The sequence below is a fragment of the Aspergillus caelatus genome, assembly GCF_009193585.1.
Source record: "Aspergillus caelatus strain CBS 763.97 unplaced genomic scaffold BDV27scaffold_440, whole genome shotgun sequence".
NCBI classification, from domain to species: Eukaryota; Fungi; Ascomycota; class Eurotiomycetes; order Eurotiales; family Aspergillaceae; genus Aspergillus; species Aspergillus caelatus.
Genome location: NW_022475703.1, coordinates 1 through 17545, shown reverse-complemented (window position 1 = coordinate 17545; position 17545 = coordinate 1). Strand labels below are relative to the sequence as shown.

Genomic DNA, 17545 nt, shown 5'->3' with positions numbered 1-17545 from the left:
GTGGAGTTTATCTGGTGGTCTTTGGGGGTTTTGCGTATTTGGGGGTGCATTACTGGGTCTAGCGATTGGGAGGATGGAGAGGTGTCTTTTGGTAATATATGGAGAGAATAGAGGATAGGGATAGAAATTGATAGAATGGGATGATGATAAAACAGAAAGAAAGGGCATATGATGCATGGTGCATTTCAATCACAGGTCTTTCATACATGAAGCTCTGGTAGTTTGAGTATGTCAGTCATTGTATCATCCTTGATATGTGTATGATCCTATGTTCCTCAACTATCAGACAAAGCATACATGCAATGTAGTCAATAAGATCCTGAAATCTATTACTAGGGCTCAATGTCTATATACAATGATCGTAGCCTTGTCTGTATGAAGTTATCATTGTTCGGAGGCTCATTGATTCCTGATACTTTTCTATAATTGTCACAAAGGTGACAATAAACCGGCTGCCATATATTTCGATGGTAAATGAGTCTATTGCCTGTTGGGCTTCATGCTCACCGTAGGTTTTCTGATTGCATCAATATCATTTCTGACACGATTTGCTTATTCTCAGAGCATCCCTTGGCCTTCAAGTCACAAGATGATTTGAGCTGCTTTCCTAGGATAAAACTGATCTGGAATCCGCGAAGATGAACAAAGATAACCAACTAGTGTCTAAGGAATGGTTAATAAATAACGAGTACATAAGAATCAACTTAGATTTGCTACGACGAGGAGGGAGCTGTGTATCCTCGGATATGTCCCGGATCTCGATAACCAGTTTAACATATACTATATCACTTAGACCGCTTGCATATATTTTAACCATCATAATGTCGATGACTAGATTAATAACTTATAAGACTAGTCATACCACGGTATATCTGATCCAATTACAGGTGATCATTGCGGCCAAATAAGCAAAGATAAAATTGAGGAACTTGGGCCATAAATGACCATTTGTCAAGGACTTGTTGTGTTCTTCATGATTATATTGATTGTTCTTTTCTTAAAGTATACAGCTCGAGTTGTAGTGAACATATTGTACCAGTTGCCAACTAGGCACAAAGTGCAATATGCAACAAATGCCGCGGAAAATTATCTCATGGTCGCATGTGTGCTAAATACAAAAACAGGCGTAAAGGTCATGGAAAGTGCTTTAAGCTTAGTGCACGATTGACAACCATCTTAAAAGTAAAATACTAAAGGAAAACGTAAGACTTTGCTAACTGTGTTAGTCCAGCAGCCCGTACTTGGTCTCGTACTGCTTCAATTTTTGACGTAACACCTCTAGCTCATCGTTCTTATGCCTTTCTTGAGTCATGCCCTTGGAAGTATCCAATGAGTGTCTCTCCCTATTTAGAAGCAGTCCAGTTGGCGCAACCAGGGATCAGTCCAACACATTTAGTGATTTTTTTTTATGAACAATAACTAACAACTGGTTATAGCCCTGGTTGATAGGAAAAGCCACAATAAAATCTAACATAATCGTGTAGAGTAGAACCGGCAGCACAACGATAGGGATGTAAGCTACCATAAGGTTGGTGGCAGCGTACATCTCCACATAAGCAGGTAGGGTAATGCTTAATATATTCAGCGAGATTCCTGTGGGTTCGAAAAATAATAAAGCCCTATAAAGCACCCACTCATTCAGCGAGGCCTTGATAGTTCCGGTCATCGTGGACCATGTGAAACAAGGATTGGACCATTGAATGGGGAATATACAGGGCCTTGTGAAAATGCTGCATGTAGATTTCCTTCGGTAGTTTGGCGGCCCAAGTCCTCAGTTGAGAGGAAAGTTCGTCTAGCGATGAGAAAGTGTGGCCAGCGACGACAAATGGTCCCTTGAATTTATCAAATATTCCCTATACCGCCGAGAATATGGTGGGAATTCTGTTGAGGAATATGCTTTTGCTTGGTTTAGTATCTGACAAAAGGTCCCGTAGGTTAAGTTCCTTGATTAGATGATTATGTTGCTTGGTTCTATCAACATGACTGTGGGAAGAAGAAATCGCTTAGGAAGAACAACAGCGCTGGGCCTAACTAGGCAGCATCAACAGTATCCGTTCAAAGATACAGCTAATCCCCCTTTAGATTCTCGCAGGGGTAAAGAAGAACTTTTATGTTAAGTTGTGGCCCGATGAGGACACCATCCAGTTCGTTGAGCAAGTGTGGAGAATCTCCCCCTTGGCCGAAAATATAGGCCACGGAATTTCTCTCGCTCACCGCGTATCTGCTTGTCTAAAAAGGCGCGGACTGTCTAATACATAGAAGCACCTCCTAAGGCAGGTCAAGGGAACTCGTGCTACTGCTTGGGGGTTGATATCAATTCAACAGAATTGTATGGCAGTTGGCCATTAAGATAGGGTTTGAGAAAGATAGAGTAATACTGGCCTCCAATAGTATCCGGGAAATGACCCTGTTGGTTACCTGATATTGTTTGTATATTTTAGATGTGGGAACCTCTCGTCTTAAGATATTCTCTCGCATCTGGTACCTTCCGGTGCTTACAGTTCTTGAGTTCGAATTCAACGAATAACCGAGTATCTGTTGGAATAAATCCTGGGTTCCAGAGGAATTAAGCAGGTTCATCAATTCTCCCCTTAAGAATAACATTCATGTGTCTCCATGCTCGCCTGATCCAAACATGTTCTGATAGATAGTCATCGGCTTGTTTAGAGACATCAATCCCTTGGGCACTGGAGATATCATGCGCAGATTGTTAGTGGCTGAAAATCGTTTTTAAAGTAGTTGACAACCGGTTAACATATTTTCCAAATAAAAGAAAAAGTGTTTACTAGGTGCTTAGGAAGTGTTCAGGAAGCAGTACAGGAAGGGTATGCATTTGCTTTAGCGCAGTCTTCAATCCGGCAAAAGACTTCACCATAGTGAAGGACAGTTTCATTCTTCGCATTCTAAGCAGTTAGTAAGCAGTTAGGGACCGCTTGAAGTGCTTAGAAAGTGGTTACATAGGGAACACTTACAGATCCATCTTTCTTCTTAAGAGTACTTGGCTACAGACAGGAAGATACTGACATGGTGCAGGTATATCATATATAGTACCTGACGGTCTATTAGCGAAATGACCTAAAGATATTTTATGGATGTATGGTAAACAGTACTGGGATATACTGAAAGGTAGTATCGCCTAATGGAATCCTTTGAGAGATCTATGCCACTACTTCCAGTGTTATCTGCTGCAGTGTCATTTTCTATCCCAGATTCGACATTGATAATCATGTATACCTCGTTCCAATTTCTGGAACACAAACGCCATGCTACTTCCAACGCAGCGGGATCTTCACACGTCCGATAGAGTTCCTCGTGGGCGACCAAAAGTTTTGCCTGCTTGCCCAAAGCCGGCTGCGGCGCACGGCGAGTTCAGTGAGTTAGGCTTGTTGACAATCCAACCTGGATACTGTGCAACGACGAAGGCATAACGGGCGTCGGGCGGAACCGCCGGAAAGTGGAAGGTCACTTGAATTGCTTCGTTCGCTGTCTGATTTCGCCAGGAGTCTAGCTTTTCCCCAGGCATAATGTACTAGATGCCGTTAAGCCATGGTGCGAATCTTCCAGGCCACTCGTGGCACTGCTAAGGGGATCTGGTCGAGAAGCTGAACAGCTGTCTTTTCCTGGGCTGGCAAGTGGCCAAACTCTGAGCCTGCTAAAGATATGACAGAAGGAAACGAGTCCTGATGGTGTCTTCTGACTTTGAAAGCTCTTATATATCAGCTGATTCACAGGTGTGCTCATGCAGTCAGTCACTTTCTCTCTTCACTTCGAAAAGTCTACGTTGATTTCTCCACAGTATTTTTGAACCACTTATAATGCTGTCACTGCAATCCTGTATTAACTAGCTTAAAAACATGAGATAGCTTGTCGCTCTTTGTATAACCAGCAGGCAAGTAACGAGATAGCAACTTGCTTTTTACCTACTTTAACATCCTACAACGGCCGATGGCCACGACGTATGCAGTACATCATGATCGCTGATTTACGTAGCGTCAAGCTTCTACATTCCTTGCAGATCTCTAATGGTTTGATCATCCGAAAGCGAATTGTCCTGTCTACCCGACATTATCAGATCTTCATACCCTACACGTAGATGCAGGAGAAGGAGCACTCGGGATTAAGTCAATAGATACACATGATAACTAGTATCTCGGGCATGGTAAGCATACTTGAACTCAGTCTATACTCTTTGTACATAGTCTGTTATTCGGCCGATTCTAAATCTATGAATACAATGGAATAATCTGCGATAAGAGTCAGCTTGTAATAATCTAGTGCCCATCCAATTCGGTAGTTAGCATCCAAGTATTTTCATTGGCTGGCTGACTTCTCCCTAATAGCGTAATAACAGCAATGAGAGGACTCCATACATACCCGCCGTCACACTGCCAACTACTATCCCTTGTTCTTCATCAACATGTCAGTAACTATCCACTCCAAAATTACCGACATTGATAGCTTGATACCCAGAGTCGTAGACTGTGAAACTGAAGGTAAATATATCCCTTTCCTCTGATAACACATGTCTGTTGACAAGGTATTATCCAAGATAAGGACGTGGCCAGACTCATCCCTTGGGTCTTCAAAGATTCAGATGTCGCAGATAAAAGATTGCACATTTAACTGGCCCGAATTAGACTGCAGATTCAAATCTTTCTTCTATGAGCTATACAACTTCCATGTTGAACTCGAAGTCTGTGGGCCGGTGAAAAATAATACGTCCAGTGATACCTTGATCTCGAATATTCTCACAGCCAGCGAGACAATCACCATACCTAAGAAAAGCTGGGAAATAGCTACGAGAGAGTATTCCAGACCGCTTATCCGTGCACAGTGCTCAATGACAAGAGTATTGATGGAGAATATCTATTTTAATCTTGAGGGTATCAAAGAGCAAGGGCCCAGGGTTCAGTAAGTTCCATGCCTCTGTCTGTCTATATTGCTAGTAATACTAATCTTTCTAGATTCATGTCCTCTCCACGTGGGTTGAAATATACCATCGGTGGTAACCGATATAGAACTAGAGTGGAGGGCGCAGCTATTGTTGGACCACGAACTCAATACCTACCCATTATTTCTTTTACTGGGGTATGTTACATACCATATCTATATTCCGTCCTATTAAGATAGCCAGCGTTATTAATATCTTTTAGGGACTCGAAAATCAGACATGGGATGAATTCCTGATCGAGACTTATAGTGCGATGCTGGGCCAACTTACCAGAAATCTTAGTATTCTGCAGACCGGCTTCGAGGATCAGGAAGTTTTCATAATTGGTTTCCATGGGCCATATCTTCATATTGCACGTGGATACTTTCCAAAAGGCCTTATCACGAGAGTCCATGCCGAAGGATACTCAGAAAATGAGACTAAAAGTCTCAATTTCACACGGGGCTACAATCTGTGTTTCAAAGAAGACTGGCTTGAGGCCATACGTGCATTATCAAGGTTGCTTCGATACATTATTAGTGGAAAGGCAAAGGTCGGTGCTGTACAGGTTAATATGTAGAAGAAAGGCCCAGTGGGTTGAATTAGTGAGTTCGTTGTATCATTTTGTATTGAGTATGTGCCAATCACTTTAATCTCCCACGTCGCCCAGAATTGGAGGTCCTCAAATCGAGCTCCGAAATGACGGAAGAGTAATTTCTTGCTTGCCCTTATGGTTGCTTGACTAAATAACAAGGAGCTTTATAAATTACAAGTTTCAGATGAAGTCCATTTCTCTGCATTTAACATGCCTAGGTATGTGGTGAATGGGGTCCTCGTGACTTAGCTTCACCGTACATTGCTTCCTGAATTAGGGCTACATATGCAATTTAATAGCATATATGGTTAATGGTATTTCTGGCTTCACTTATGGTTAGGGGGATATTAGTGTGTAGTACCTTACCCTACATGTGCACTAACTACATTACGGCTATTAGAAGGGCTTGTCATATATAAATGGATGATACGTCATACTGCTATCAATTCCTGCGGGTTAAAAGTGAATATGCGTGGACATCAAATTAGTTGGCTAGGATAAGCATGCATTTAATCATCTGCAATTCATTATGCTCTTTACTAATGCGAAGATAAACGTTAACACATTTTCAATCGCCGTCCTATGGGATATTTGAACAAGGAAGAATAGAAAAGAAAAGAAAAGAAAAACTAAGGAAATACACAGCTTAGATAGAGGAAAAGGAAACAATCACAACCCGAACTGGCAATGCAGTACATAGCAAAATAAACCAGACATCGGAATAAACTAAGAGATATATATGATTATGATTTACTCGGCTGCAGCGTAACATCAGTGACTCCGTCATTTATTTTTTGCCGTACGCACGGTCGATGTCGTCTTGGAAGTGACCGACGATCTTCTTGCGCTGGAGCTTCTGAGCGGCGGTCATGTATCCCTAGAGCAAGTTAGTGATACTATTGCAATCAATGGAAAGCAGCGATAACTTACATTGTGGGGGGTCCATTCTTCGTCGGCCAACACCACACCGTTGATAATCTCAATGCCCTTGAGACCACCCGCACGACCCGCGGTCTGGAGCTGCTTGAGAACAATCCCCTTCAGCTTCTCATTGTGAACCAAAGTCTCCAGAGTGTCACCCTCAATACCATTCTCGTGGGCGAGCTTCTTCAACGCGGCCTCAACCGGGACAATGATAGCAATAGGCTTGTCCTGATCTTGAGCGGCATAGACGCAAATGTTGCCCACAAGGGGAGAGGAGCGGTAGACAGATTCGAGCTTCTCGAGAGCGATATATTCACCGTTCTGCGTCTTGACGAGGTTCTTCTTGCGGTCAATGATCTTAAGATGGCCGTTCTTATCAAACTCGCCGATGTCACCGGTCATGAACCACCCGTCCTCGGTATAGGCAGCCTTGGTTTCCTCCTCATTGTCCCAGTACCCTTTGCTCACACTACCTCCACGAATGAAGATTTCTCCTTGTGGGGGGTTACTCTTCGTGAAATACCCGGCATCAGGGAAGTCAACGAGTTTCACTTCAACAGAAGCAGGGATTTCACCGAGGGCGTCCGGGTTCCAGGCCATAGGGTCATTCAGAGCACCCATAGCCGAGGTTTCGGTGAGACCATATCCACTGATCATTGGGGCAATGGCCATAGACAGGAACCTCTGGGTATCCTTCGAGATTGGACCACCACCGTTCATCATGATGCGCAACCGGCCACCAGTCGCCTCCTTCAACTTCTTGAAGACGATAGCATCCAGTAATGAAGAGCCCACACCGTGACCAGGGAACCCGGTCGTCATCAAAAAGTTCTTAGCGGCCATAGCACCCCAGAACATGCCTCGCACAATCAAGTTATTCTTGTTTAAGTTGTTAAGCACACCCTTCTTCACTGATTCCCACACAGCGGGCACACCGACAAGAATCGTAGGCTTGAATTCACGAATGTCGCCCTTACAGTTACGCATCGAAGCGTCCGATAATGTCCGTGGGTTTCCATAACCCATGGTACCACCCCAGATTAGACAGAGGTTCTCGAACATAAACTCAAGGATATGCGATTGGGGGAGATAAGTCAACAGAGCATCGGAAGGCCCAATGTATGGTCCGACAATTGTGTTAATACCGGCAGCTATTCGACATTAGTTTGACATATCAGGGTGCGAACGGTTGGATTAGCTTACTTGCAGCGATGACGTTTCCGTGGGTGAGAGGAACACCCTTCGGCGGGCCGGTAGATCCGGAAGTGTACATAATGCAGCAGAGATCTTCAGAAGATGGTGGGACAGGTTCCACCGGATTCTGTTCACCCAACGTCCGGAGGTCCTCGAAGCTGATGACATTGATGTCTTCGTACTCAGACTTCAGCCTTTCCAGGTCCGCCTGCTTGGGTGCCAGGTGCGAGTTCCAGATGATATGCTTGATCGACTTAACGTCCTTCAGTACGTTGGCCACGGAGGGAACGAGATTGGGATCGCAGAACATGGCAACGCTGGATGTTTGGACGAGGGAGTGTTTCAATCCATCCTCTCCCAGGGTGTCATAGGCAGTAACGATAGTCAACGACTGGGATGCAGCTCCTGCTCAGAATTAGTATGCGGAACACCGTCGCGCGCAAGACAGCCGTAACGAACCGTGTGACATGGCCAGCCAGTTTTCACTAAGGATCTGCGTCAGCCAGTTCACCAATATACTTTTCTGCGAGTCAAACTGCACACTCACCTTGTTGCACCGTAAAGATGGATCTTGTCTCCTGCCTCGAGTCCAAGCTTCCTCAGACCCGCACCAAGTTGGAGAGCCACTTGTTCGTACTCGACGAAGCTCTTGTAGCTATAACCGCTCATCTCGAAGTATGTCCACTTTTTGTCGACCTCCTTTTCGACGCCGTCGATGACCTTCTTGACCTTCTTGTTCTCCTCGTGAGTCTTGATCAAGCGGCGACTTGCGACAGCCTTTGCGTTACCAAACACGCGCGCAGAGCGGCGGAAGACATCGTAGGTGGTTGCGACATCCTCCGCAGGTTTCAGGATGAGTCCATCCTTTGCCGCCGGCAGTCGACGGGGAACAGTCTCGCCAGGCTTTGCCTCAACACCAGGAACCTCCACTGAAAAGGGGGCCTTCTTGGAAATGCGCGGTTGAAGATGAGCGTTTTGTTGTGACATCTTGGCGGGTGAATTACAAGAAATACGGGGGGTATTAATACAAGAGAAAGGTTGGGAGGAAAAGGTAACTGGCTTTTAAAGGAATTAGTCGGCCGGTTACCGAGGAAGACGATCTGAAATGCTCAAGAGTCGGGCGGACAAAAAACGTGCGAATAACAGGAACCCACGGATCAACTCCAGGGTGGCAGAACTCAAAACAACAACTTACGGAGAATATTAAGTCGTGGATACGAGTTGTACGGGAACACACCAGCGACTCTTCACTCCCGAATTGTCGAGAGCAGAGAGTGGGAAGGTAGTGTGTGGTATTGAGTCGGAGAGGAGATCAGATGAGAGAGGAAGATAAAGAAATGCGGGGGAAGGAATACGAGAGGGAAGAGAGAAGAGGAGAAGGAACGGGCTCAGCTCAAGATGAAGCTTGAACGGATGAAGTCAGGGCGAGACTTTTGCGGCTGGGCATTTGTTCCAAGGCGGTCTGAGCACTCCAATGACGTGAACGGAACTACGTTCCTGCCTTTCGATTTCTTCTGCACTTTAGCGGAACTTGGTTATTGTAGCAGGGGGAAGGAAATCTACGATTCCTTTATTCCATTGTTCTACCAGATTCCCCCTTCCTTTATCTTGGTTCTGGTTCATCCCATATGATTGCGAACCTGCCGGTAACACGAGACACAACCCCCCCCTGATGCCACACAGACCTCAAGGAAAAGGGTATCCATAGTGATTAAAATCGACTAAAACTACGGCTAAATCTTTAACTGACAAGGTTGCTCGGAACTTCTTCTCTCTCCTCTTCGCCCCTTACCGCGGTTCAGACAAAAGAACCCCCCAGGCTTCTGATAATGTCCGAGACCCTGTGCCGTGTTGCATAAACAATCCTCGTACCGAAGCCGTCTCTTTTGTATCTTTTGAAGCCGATACATGGTCAAATAAACCGACCATGCTCCTTTGCAAAGTATACTGCCGGAGCTTCGGGGGAAGCTTTAATCCGTATTCTGTTGGGAAAATCGCCCAACACTCGAAGATCTCCGTCTTGACTCAAAAGTGAATACTTCACTACCTATTACTAGAAGAAAACTCCCATTGCAGAATTCGCCTTCGTAGAGTAGTAATCATGCATAATGAAAGTTAACGAGCTCATAAGGGCCTGCACCAAGTGCATTCATTACGCACCACTTTTCCTGTTTATATCCAGTCAGTGGGTCCAGTATCGACCAATCAGCAGGGGTACCAGTTAACGTCTGCTCCAAAAGTTCCTCGGCTGTCATCGACAGCAAACAAAAAACTGCGACAATGGAGCATGCCTCTCGACTCCGTAAATCTCGTCCATGGAAAAGTACAGTAGATCAATCGGCTGCTATCCCGACTCAACCCTAATTAGGTACTTACATTGCTTCCTCCCCTCTTCTCAACTGTCGCTTCTATTCCGATCGGCGCGATACATGGCGCTACAGGGAAAATCCTGGGTATCATCACAAGACAAGAAAAAACAGTCCAGACTTTGCTAATGAGGCTACTGTAGGTAGCTTCCATTCGAGACATTTTACCTTCCCGATAGACGCGGAAGCAGCTTCCCCCCCCCCCCCGGTCCAAACTAACTAGACTATCCTAACCCTAGAAGCTCGAGCCTCCGATCTAATCTCCCAAGATCCTCCTAACCTTACTCAGAGCACCGACACACAGCTACCTCCTAACCCAATGGAAGAACTCACCACCTTCCTGTCATCCATCGGCGAAGAAGTCGAAGATGCTGAAGAGGGTATGTTTCCACAACATTCCCACCACAGTCCCATACGTTCAATTCAATCTGTAGCCCCCATGTAGAACTGCTATGCTCTCATATCAACCGCATGAAAACCTAAGGAAAAAAAAAATCCACGAAATAGCCGGCGCGCACTAGTTAATTTAACATCCTTGTTAGAATGCTTTCTTCTCTTCGCACAAGATATTCCCTCGGCCAATCTGGGCTTCGTCGATTCACGAGCGACATCTGTCGATGTAACCATCCACGGACAAGACTATACCATTAACCAATCTCCGACGCTGTTGTCGTCGTCGCGCGCGGGTGGTACAACTGGTGCAGGTAAAATATCTCTTTTTCTTTTCCCTTTTTTTTTTTTTCTTGGCTATCACATTCACATGGATTCATTCATTTAATCCACTATATCCATTCCAAACCTGGGACATCTTACCTTATCTCCATACAAACATTCATATCCTATCCTATCTACATACTCTATCAGTCAACCAATCTACCCAATCAATCTATCAACCACAACCACCACCACCACCACCAACACTAGACTTTCAATGAGCTAACCATAGAACAAAAACCCAGTCCTCTGGAAAATCACCCCCCTCTTCGCAGAATGGATAACAACGCAAACCAACCCCTTCTGGACCAGCACAATCCTCACGCCAACATCCACAGTCCTTGAACTAGGCTGCGGAATCTCAGGTTTAATAGCCCTGACCCTCTCCCCCACAATCACGCACTACGTAGCCACAGACCAAGAATACGTGCATCGACTCCTACGCTCCAATTTCGAGGCCAATGCCCCAAAGCAAGAACACCCCAAGTCCAAGGCAGGTAGCAACAGGAAACCCAGCAAACATGGCAGCAGCAGCAGCAACAACAAAACATCACAGAAATCAACTCCCCAAAGCACAAATATTACGTTCACCACCCTGGATTGGGAAACGGATGACCCTGCCGCATTGAAAGATTGTATTGCTACTAATGACGGGAACACAGGGCATGAGGATAAAGGGTTTGATGTTCTGATTTCCTGTGATTGTATTTATAATGAGGCGTTGATTGCGCCGTTTGTGCGGACTTGTGCGGATGTTTGTCGGTTAAGGCCTGTTTATGCTCCTGGGAGGGAGTTGGGGGAGAGGAAAGAGAAGCCGACGGTTTGTGTGATTGCGCAGCAGCAGCGGTCGCCTGAGGTGTTTGAGACTTGGTTGAAGGAGACGATGAGGGTGTTTCGGGTTTGGAGGGTTAGTGATGAGGCGTTGGGGAAGAAGTTGGCGTCTGGGTCGGGGTATCTGGTGCATGTGTTGGTGTTGAAGGATGGAGATCAGTGAGATTTGGCAAGGAAAAAGAGTTGTGATGACCGGTGACCTCCATGTAGATGATGGTTATCTGCCTGCCCTGTAGCGAAATCTTGTTCTGTGCGTAAGCAGCTCATCGAGAGTTCAGGGCACCTGCAGTCATGGGTCATCTTGAGCAGACAAAAGGTGTGTTTTAAGGCATAAACATGATGTATTGATTTATTTGTTTGGCAAATATCAAGGGTCTGTTGCAAATATGCAAAAAGCCATTAGCGGGCTTCGCAATATCCATTAAGTAACATAAAAGAGATGCATAAACGGCATGCAAGATCTCAATGGAGACACGGGAGAGCAGATGCACGCGAGCACCACAACAGGGTTTTTTTTTCTTGGTGACCCCCACAAAGTCACACGGGTCATAGATATAGATCAGTTTATATCGTAGGTATCCACTATGTTAAAGCAAAATTGACACAGGAAACGAACAGACGCAAGTCGACCAGCGCCCCAAAACAGAATGACCAGCAATGATGGAAAAGACATTACATTACTCGAAGAGAATTGAAATATGAAGTAGACAAAGCCACCCAAGAATGCATAGAAGGGTATTCACGCAGCTGCAAAGGAGTCAAAAGCTAAAACGTGCTCGTAGGATGCAAATGCAAGTTCTGCGTATTTTTTTTTATAGCGCAACAGACCGTATTATAAAAAAATAAATAGGATCGATTGTATTATTTTGACTCGGTAGTCTCCTTCGACTCATTTTGTTCCTGATTTCGTTCATCGGGCCGAGACACCTCAGTTTCATTTGGGATAGAGGGCTTTTGCTCCGGTGAGGCTCGCGATAGGGCCTCGATTGGGCGAGGGGGGATAGAAACTAAACGCTCCCGGGGTTCATCTTCTGGATCACGATCAATTATGGAGGATATCGACTGTTTCGTAGAATTATTGAGCTTTCGTGCTTTCGATGGCTCCTCGGGGTGCGGGAAGGGGACCGTCGGTACGGGTAAAGTCCGATCTGCCGCCTCTGTCTTCACAGGGTTCTTTCGGCTCTCCTCATCATCCGATGCAGAAGAGTAGTCCATCTCTTGTGGGTAACCTTCAGGGTCTGTTGGCGCCGAGTCCCCGCGACTTTCTTCGGTCGACGCACGCGGTACAGTCGATACCGGCGGAAGGGGTGCATTAGGGTCATAGACGATCCCGCAAACTTCCAACGCCCTTGATTGGCTACCCAGACTGCGATCTTTATGCTTCTTTGTCAAGTGGCACATGAAACCGTGGAGCGTCACAAAGTCGGCCTTTCCACAGCCGGAAACTGGGCAGGTCAGATACACTAAACTACCATCCGATGGTCGCTTCCACAACGCGCGTCCAGACGGGTCGTGTGCTGCAGGTCGTCCGTGACGTTCACCCCAAGCCTCAACATTTTTAATGGTATATTTTTGCTTTCGTCGAATTGTGCCGGCAGTGGGGTCATGAGGCATATGCTGAGGGGGAGGATGAGACGGCGGTGCTTGTACAGGTGGTGGAGGGATGGGACGAGGCTCTGGAGGACTTTGCTGCTTGAAGAACGCAAGGGTGGTAGCTGCATTGGTCTCTGACAAACGACGTGGCGGCGTCGGCCGCAGTGGCGGAGAGTCCATGCTTGCATTATACCCCAATCCCATAGATTCTCGCTTCAGTCGTTTCCGTTGCCTACGAAGTTCCTATTGTGCGGGCAATTCCCCATGTCAGACTTATATCTAGCGGGTGATCGAGTTAATCATAATGTATTATAGCATACCTCTTCTTCGGCTTCGGCACTCTCAGTCATCCTACGAAATTCTTCGTCTTCCCGCTTTCGAATAGCAAGAAGGTGGCTACGAGCGGCCATACGAGCTGCTTCTTCATGTTCCAATTGCCTCAAGCGAGCATCAATCTGATCTATATGAGAAGGAGGATGAGGAGCCGGGCCCGGTGGGCCCGCTTCTTGCATAGGATGAGGTGGAGGAAAAGGACGGAAATGAGAATGATTCGGCATCATTTGCTCGGGATGCACTGGTTGGCTCGGGTTCATTGCGATTGGGTGGAAACGTGGCAGGCTCATGTTGACATGGTGGTGCCCGGGGGCACTGCCGTTAATACCATTTTCGTGAACGGGTGCCACAGGCGGTGCAGCAACTGTCATGATGGACAACTGAAGAAGCAAACCAGGGTTAGCGAAATGACTTTTTTTTTTTTTACTTTTTCTTTTGTCCGGGGGGTTTTATGCACCATGTAAGTAGAGTTGGTGGTGAAGCGGACGGAAGTCAAAGGTGAATAAACAGTAAAAGATGCAAGAAAGGATTATAAATAAAAAAGTAAAATAAGATGAAACAAAATATTTTAAGCAGGGGAGAAAGGAACAGGAGTCAAAGCCAGAAAGGAAGAAAAAAAAAACGGTTCAGCAGTGACAGAATGTAGGGTGCGGAAGGGTTGAATATAAGAGGGCTAAGAATGATAGATAAGAGGGCAGAGAAGAAAGTCAATGCTAGTGTCAGAGGAGTATGGGCGATAGGTAGGGATTTGACAAGGAAACCCCGAAGTACTCGAATAAGAATCAAGACTTACACTTGCAGCAATAGAAGGTCGAACAAAGTAAAAGAAAGTACTTCCCCAAGAACAGGAAGAAGAAAAACAAACCGCTAGCGCGCTGCACTCTGCCCGTTTTTCCCCCTCAAAGAAAAGTACAGTGACCAGGAAATTTCCCGTGGACCCTTTCAGTGATGGTTTTTGTCACCCAGTCAAAGTTGAAGAAGTGGTAACGGTCAAGCAAGGGATTCAACGGATTGGAAGTCAAGACCGCCGATGATAAATAGGCGGTAATGCTAAGTGATGATGGTAAAAGTTTATCTGGTTTTATTTTTCGTCTCTTTTTCCTCTAAACTTTTTTTTGATTTATGAAAAAAGGTTGAGTAAAAAAAATAATAATAAAATGGTTTAGAAAAATAAAAAGGTAAGAGGCTAAGGGGAAAAAAAAAAAAAAAAAAAAAAGAGCGAGAGAAAGAGAAAAGAAGAAATCAATAATAATGGCGCCTTCAATTGGGACAGCTCTAGTTCACTAAACTAACTTAGTATACTAGCAGTTTTGAACCCCATTTTGACTTTTGCGGTCAGTTCCAAACAAACAAGTCCATGGATCGAGTTTGAGCTCCAAGTATCAGATGTAGTAATAATTGTCAATTTACATCAACAGCCTTACATGGGCCCAGGGGGAGGGTAGCACAAGAAATGCAGATTCATTACAATAATTATATTCTTCAGTTCTTCAGCACTTGGATATCTACAAATAGCTTCGCAGGTGTTTGTGAAGGATTCTTACTTCAGCTCATAATAAAAAAAAATTCTAGATGAATTTTTTCTTCTTCCATTTTTTCTTCCATTTTTTCCATTTTTCCTCAAGCCCTCCCTTTCTGATTATGATTACATTGAATTAATTACCTGGGTATTACCAAGTGTTTTGCCCCCCCAATCATCCAATGTGCTGTGTTCTGTTGGACCCCCTCCTAATAAAAACCCACTACTGTCACACTAGTGACAAACACAATCAACTCATTGATGTATAGTTTTTTTTAATTTATCACCCCCAGTCTAGGATCTGAGATGTACTACTATGTACAGAAACATAGGGTACAGGACGCGCGACACCGAGCCAAAGCAAAAAAAGGATTTAGAAAAAGAAAAAAAATTAAATTATCAAAAAAGGGCAAACCCACCCTAGCCACATACATAAATCGGTTTCGATTCGATCCAATGCAGAAACAATACGGAGTAATGGTGCCCAAATCCACATATCAAAAATTCCATTGATCTCCTGGAAACGGGAGAATCCCACTGACGAATTCGTAAACCAAACTTCGAGGCGTTCTTCCCTTTCCACATGAACAGAGGGAGAGGACAGGAAAACCTAGACGGGCAACAATTTTTTCTAACATGTTATTTTATTTTTAGCTGAGACGGGCCAATCAGGGCGCAATGATCTACTACCTATATGTAACATGGTTAAATGAGGAGGGATGTGGAAGATCATGGAAAATTAGTGGATTGTGTAATGCGTGATCACCAGTGAATTTCCATTTAGTATTGCTCTCCTACTACCGAATCGTACTAGTAGTAGTCGTAACTCCCGGATTGTCCTGCCACAAAATTATCCAATACTACAGGTGAAACCTCCTGAGGGTGGGTTTGAGAAAAAGGGCGGAAATGTGGCAACAATCTCCCTGCCTGGAAAAAAAGGAACTTCGAGAGAAAAAGAAAAGGTCACGGGAAGGAGGGAAAACAAGTTACCTGTTCCTTAAGGGATGAAAAAGGCCCATCTGGTAATGAGCATTAACTAAGTGGGGAAGACCCAGAAAAGTCCAACTGGAGATTCAGACTCCGTATGGAGCAAGAGAAAAGTGATCAGCAAATCAGGGCGTTCCAGGATGAGCGACCAGACACAAGAGAAAGTGAGCCTTCCTTCGAAGTCGTCTTGTTCATGGGTCACGAACCAGAGATTCATCATTGCAATCCTTGGATTCAGGAAATGACAGTTATTTTTAATTTGATTGAGATGTGATCATTGTAAGAGTCTGGGTCAGGTACAGTCCCGTCGTCTCATCTGTTTTCTTTGGTTAGGGTGTGGGTGATCGATCCTTTTTGCTTTCTGAATCCTCTGAAGAGTATCTCCTCCTCCCCTCAGTTTTCCCCTCCAGATCGAAAATGACAAGAAAAAGAGTAGACAATTAACCCACTTATCCCTTCCCTCTACTCCGTATCTGTGACAAGTCTTCCAATCCTTGACAGGAGCTCCTCACTGCAGTTGTGTACAACGTTGATTTGTTTCTCTACTGCAAGTCTCTCAGTGGAGCCCTGTGTAATGCCGGATAGGAGGGTACAGCTAAAAGAACATACATCATCAGCAGCATTGTAGTCGTCGTCGTCGTCGTCTCCTCTCCCTCCTCCTCCTCCTCCACCACCACCACCAACGTTCATAATATGCATTACTATAGGGAACAAAAGTCATCGATTGGCCACATCTCAACCCTTGATAACTACCTAACACTAACCAACCTATAACATGCTCCCATTATAATAGCGTTGCTGGGATAATCATCAGCCTACCCCATATTTAGGGAGCAACTTGTCCATACACCACAGGCGGTTCTGGCCAGCTTATTCAACCATTGAACTATATTAGCATAGTTTATCCAGAGTATAAACAAGTGGTTTGATAAGTCCAAAAAGTATTGTCAATCCTGCATATCTTTCTCCACCATGTGTATCACAATCCACACATACACATACACACACACACTGCAGTTGTGTCAAGCCCACACACCCCCCCTTTTAACATTCCAATAAGAAAATTCCTTCCTTTCGTTGGGTTTATTATTTTTATTTTTTTTTTAACCAAACCCGGGGGTGTGTGGCCTCCCTCCAAACCACCCCCCCCAAAAATCTCCCCCAATCCCCTCTCTGCTCTTTCTCTCCCTACTTGAGGATACGAGTCAAGAAGAGTAAAAAAAATGAAAAAGAAGATGAAAAAGAAAATAACAATAAAAAATAAATAAAACGAAACAAAACAAGCCATGTAAAGTTGTAACATCCAAGCTGATTGCATATTGTGGATTAATAAAAGTGTTGAATTCCAAGGCAGAGATCGATATAGACCCTCTCGCGATGCAAGGAATTCCACTACTATTGGAACATACCCGCCAACAACGGGGTACCTTTGTTTTTTCGCTTTTCTTTCTTGTTTCTGCCGTTTTTCACCATTCTATCGGTGGGAGCTTCAAATCTGTCTTCCTTTTATCCTCGGTTTTCCCCCCCCCCCATCAACCTCATAATCATAATCATAATCA

The 17545-nt window shown here is 44.9% G+C and overlaps 4 protein-coding genes across 4 annotated transcripts; 2 read left to right on the top strand and 2 right to left on the bottom strand.

Annotated features, from left to right (window-relative positions):
* Window positions 1-4417: 4417 nt before the first annotated feature.
* Window positions 4418-5510, top strand: BDV27DRAFT_170446 (uncharacterized protein; the record flags this gene model as incomplete). The annotated part of the gene is made up of 4 exons (XM_032075303.1): window positions 4418-4493; window positions 4638-4911; window positions 4965-5088; window positions 5154-5510. The coding sequence occupies 4 exons, from the start codon at window positions 4418-4420 to the stop codon at window positions 5508-5510; spliced, it is 831 nt and encodes a 276-aa protein (XP_031920616.1).
* Window positions 5511-6216: 706 nt separating this feature from the next.
* On the bottom strand, window positions 6217-8903 carry faa4 (long-chain fatty acid-CoA ligase FAA1). Its single transcript, XM_032077764.1, has 6 exons — window positions 8839-8903; window positions 8191-8702; window positions 8103-8128; window positions 7653-8048; window positions 6456-7600; window positions 6217-6402 (listed from the first exon to the last, which is right to left on the bottom strand). The coding sequence occupies exons 2-6, from the start codon at window positions 8628-8630 to the stop codon at window positions 6313-6315; spliced, it is 2097 nt and encodes a 698-aa protein (XP_031920615.1). The 5' UTR covers window positions 8631-8702; window positions 8839-8903; the 3' UTR covers window positions 6217-6312.
* Window positions 8904-10180: 1277 nt separating this feature from the next.
* Window positions 10181-12066, top strand: BDV27DRAFT_84763 (S-adenosylmethionine-dependent methyltransferase). The gene is made up of 3 exons (XM_032077763.1): window positions 10181-10389; window positions 10552-10713; window positions 10969-12066. The coding sequence occupies exons 1-3, from the start codon at window positions 10329-10331 to the stop codon at window positions 11715-11717; spliced, it is 972 nt and encodes a 323-aa protein (XP_031920614.1). The 5' UTR covers window positions 10181-10328; the 3' UTR covers window positions 11718-12066.
* Window positions 12052-14049, bottom strand: BDV27DRAFT_84751 (uncharacterized protein). Its single transcript, XM_032077762.1, has 3 exons — window positions 13938-14049; window positions 13468-13860; window positions 12052-13390 (listed from the first exon to the last, which is right to left on the bottom strand). Exons 1-3 carry the CDS (start codon window positions 13938-13940, stop codon window positions 12416-12418), a joined length of 1371 nt encoding a protein of 456 aa, XP_031920613.1. The 5' UTR covers window positions 13941-14049; the 3' UTR covers window positions 12052-12415.
* Window positions 14050-17545: the final 3496 nt, after the last annotated feature.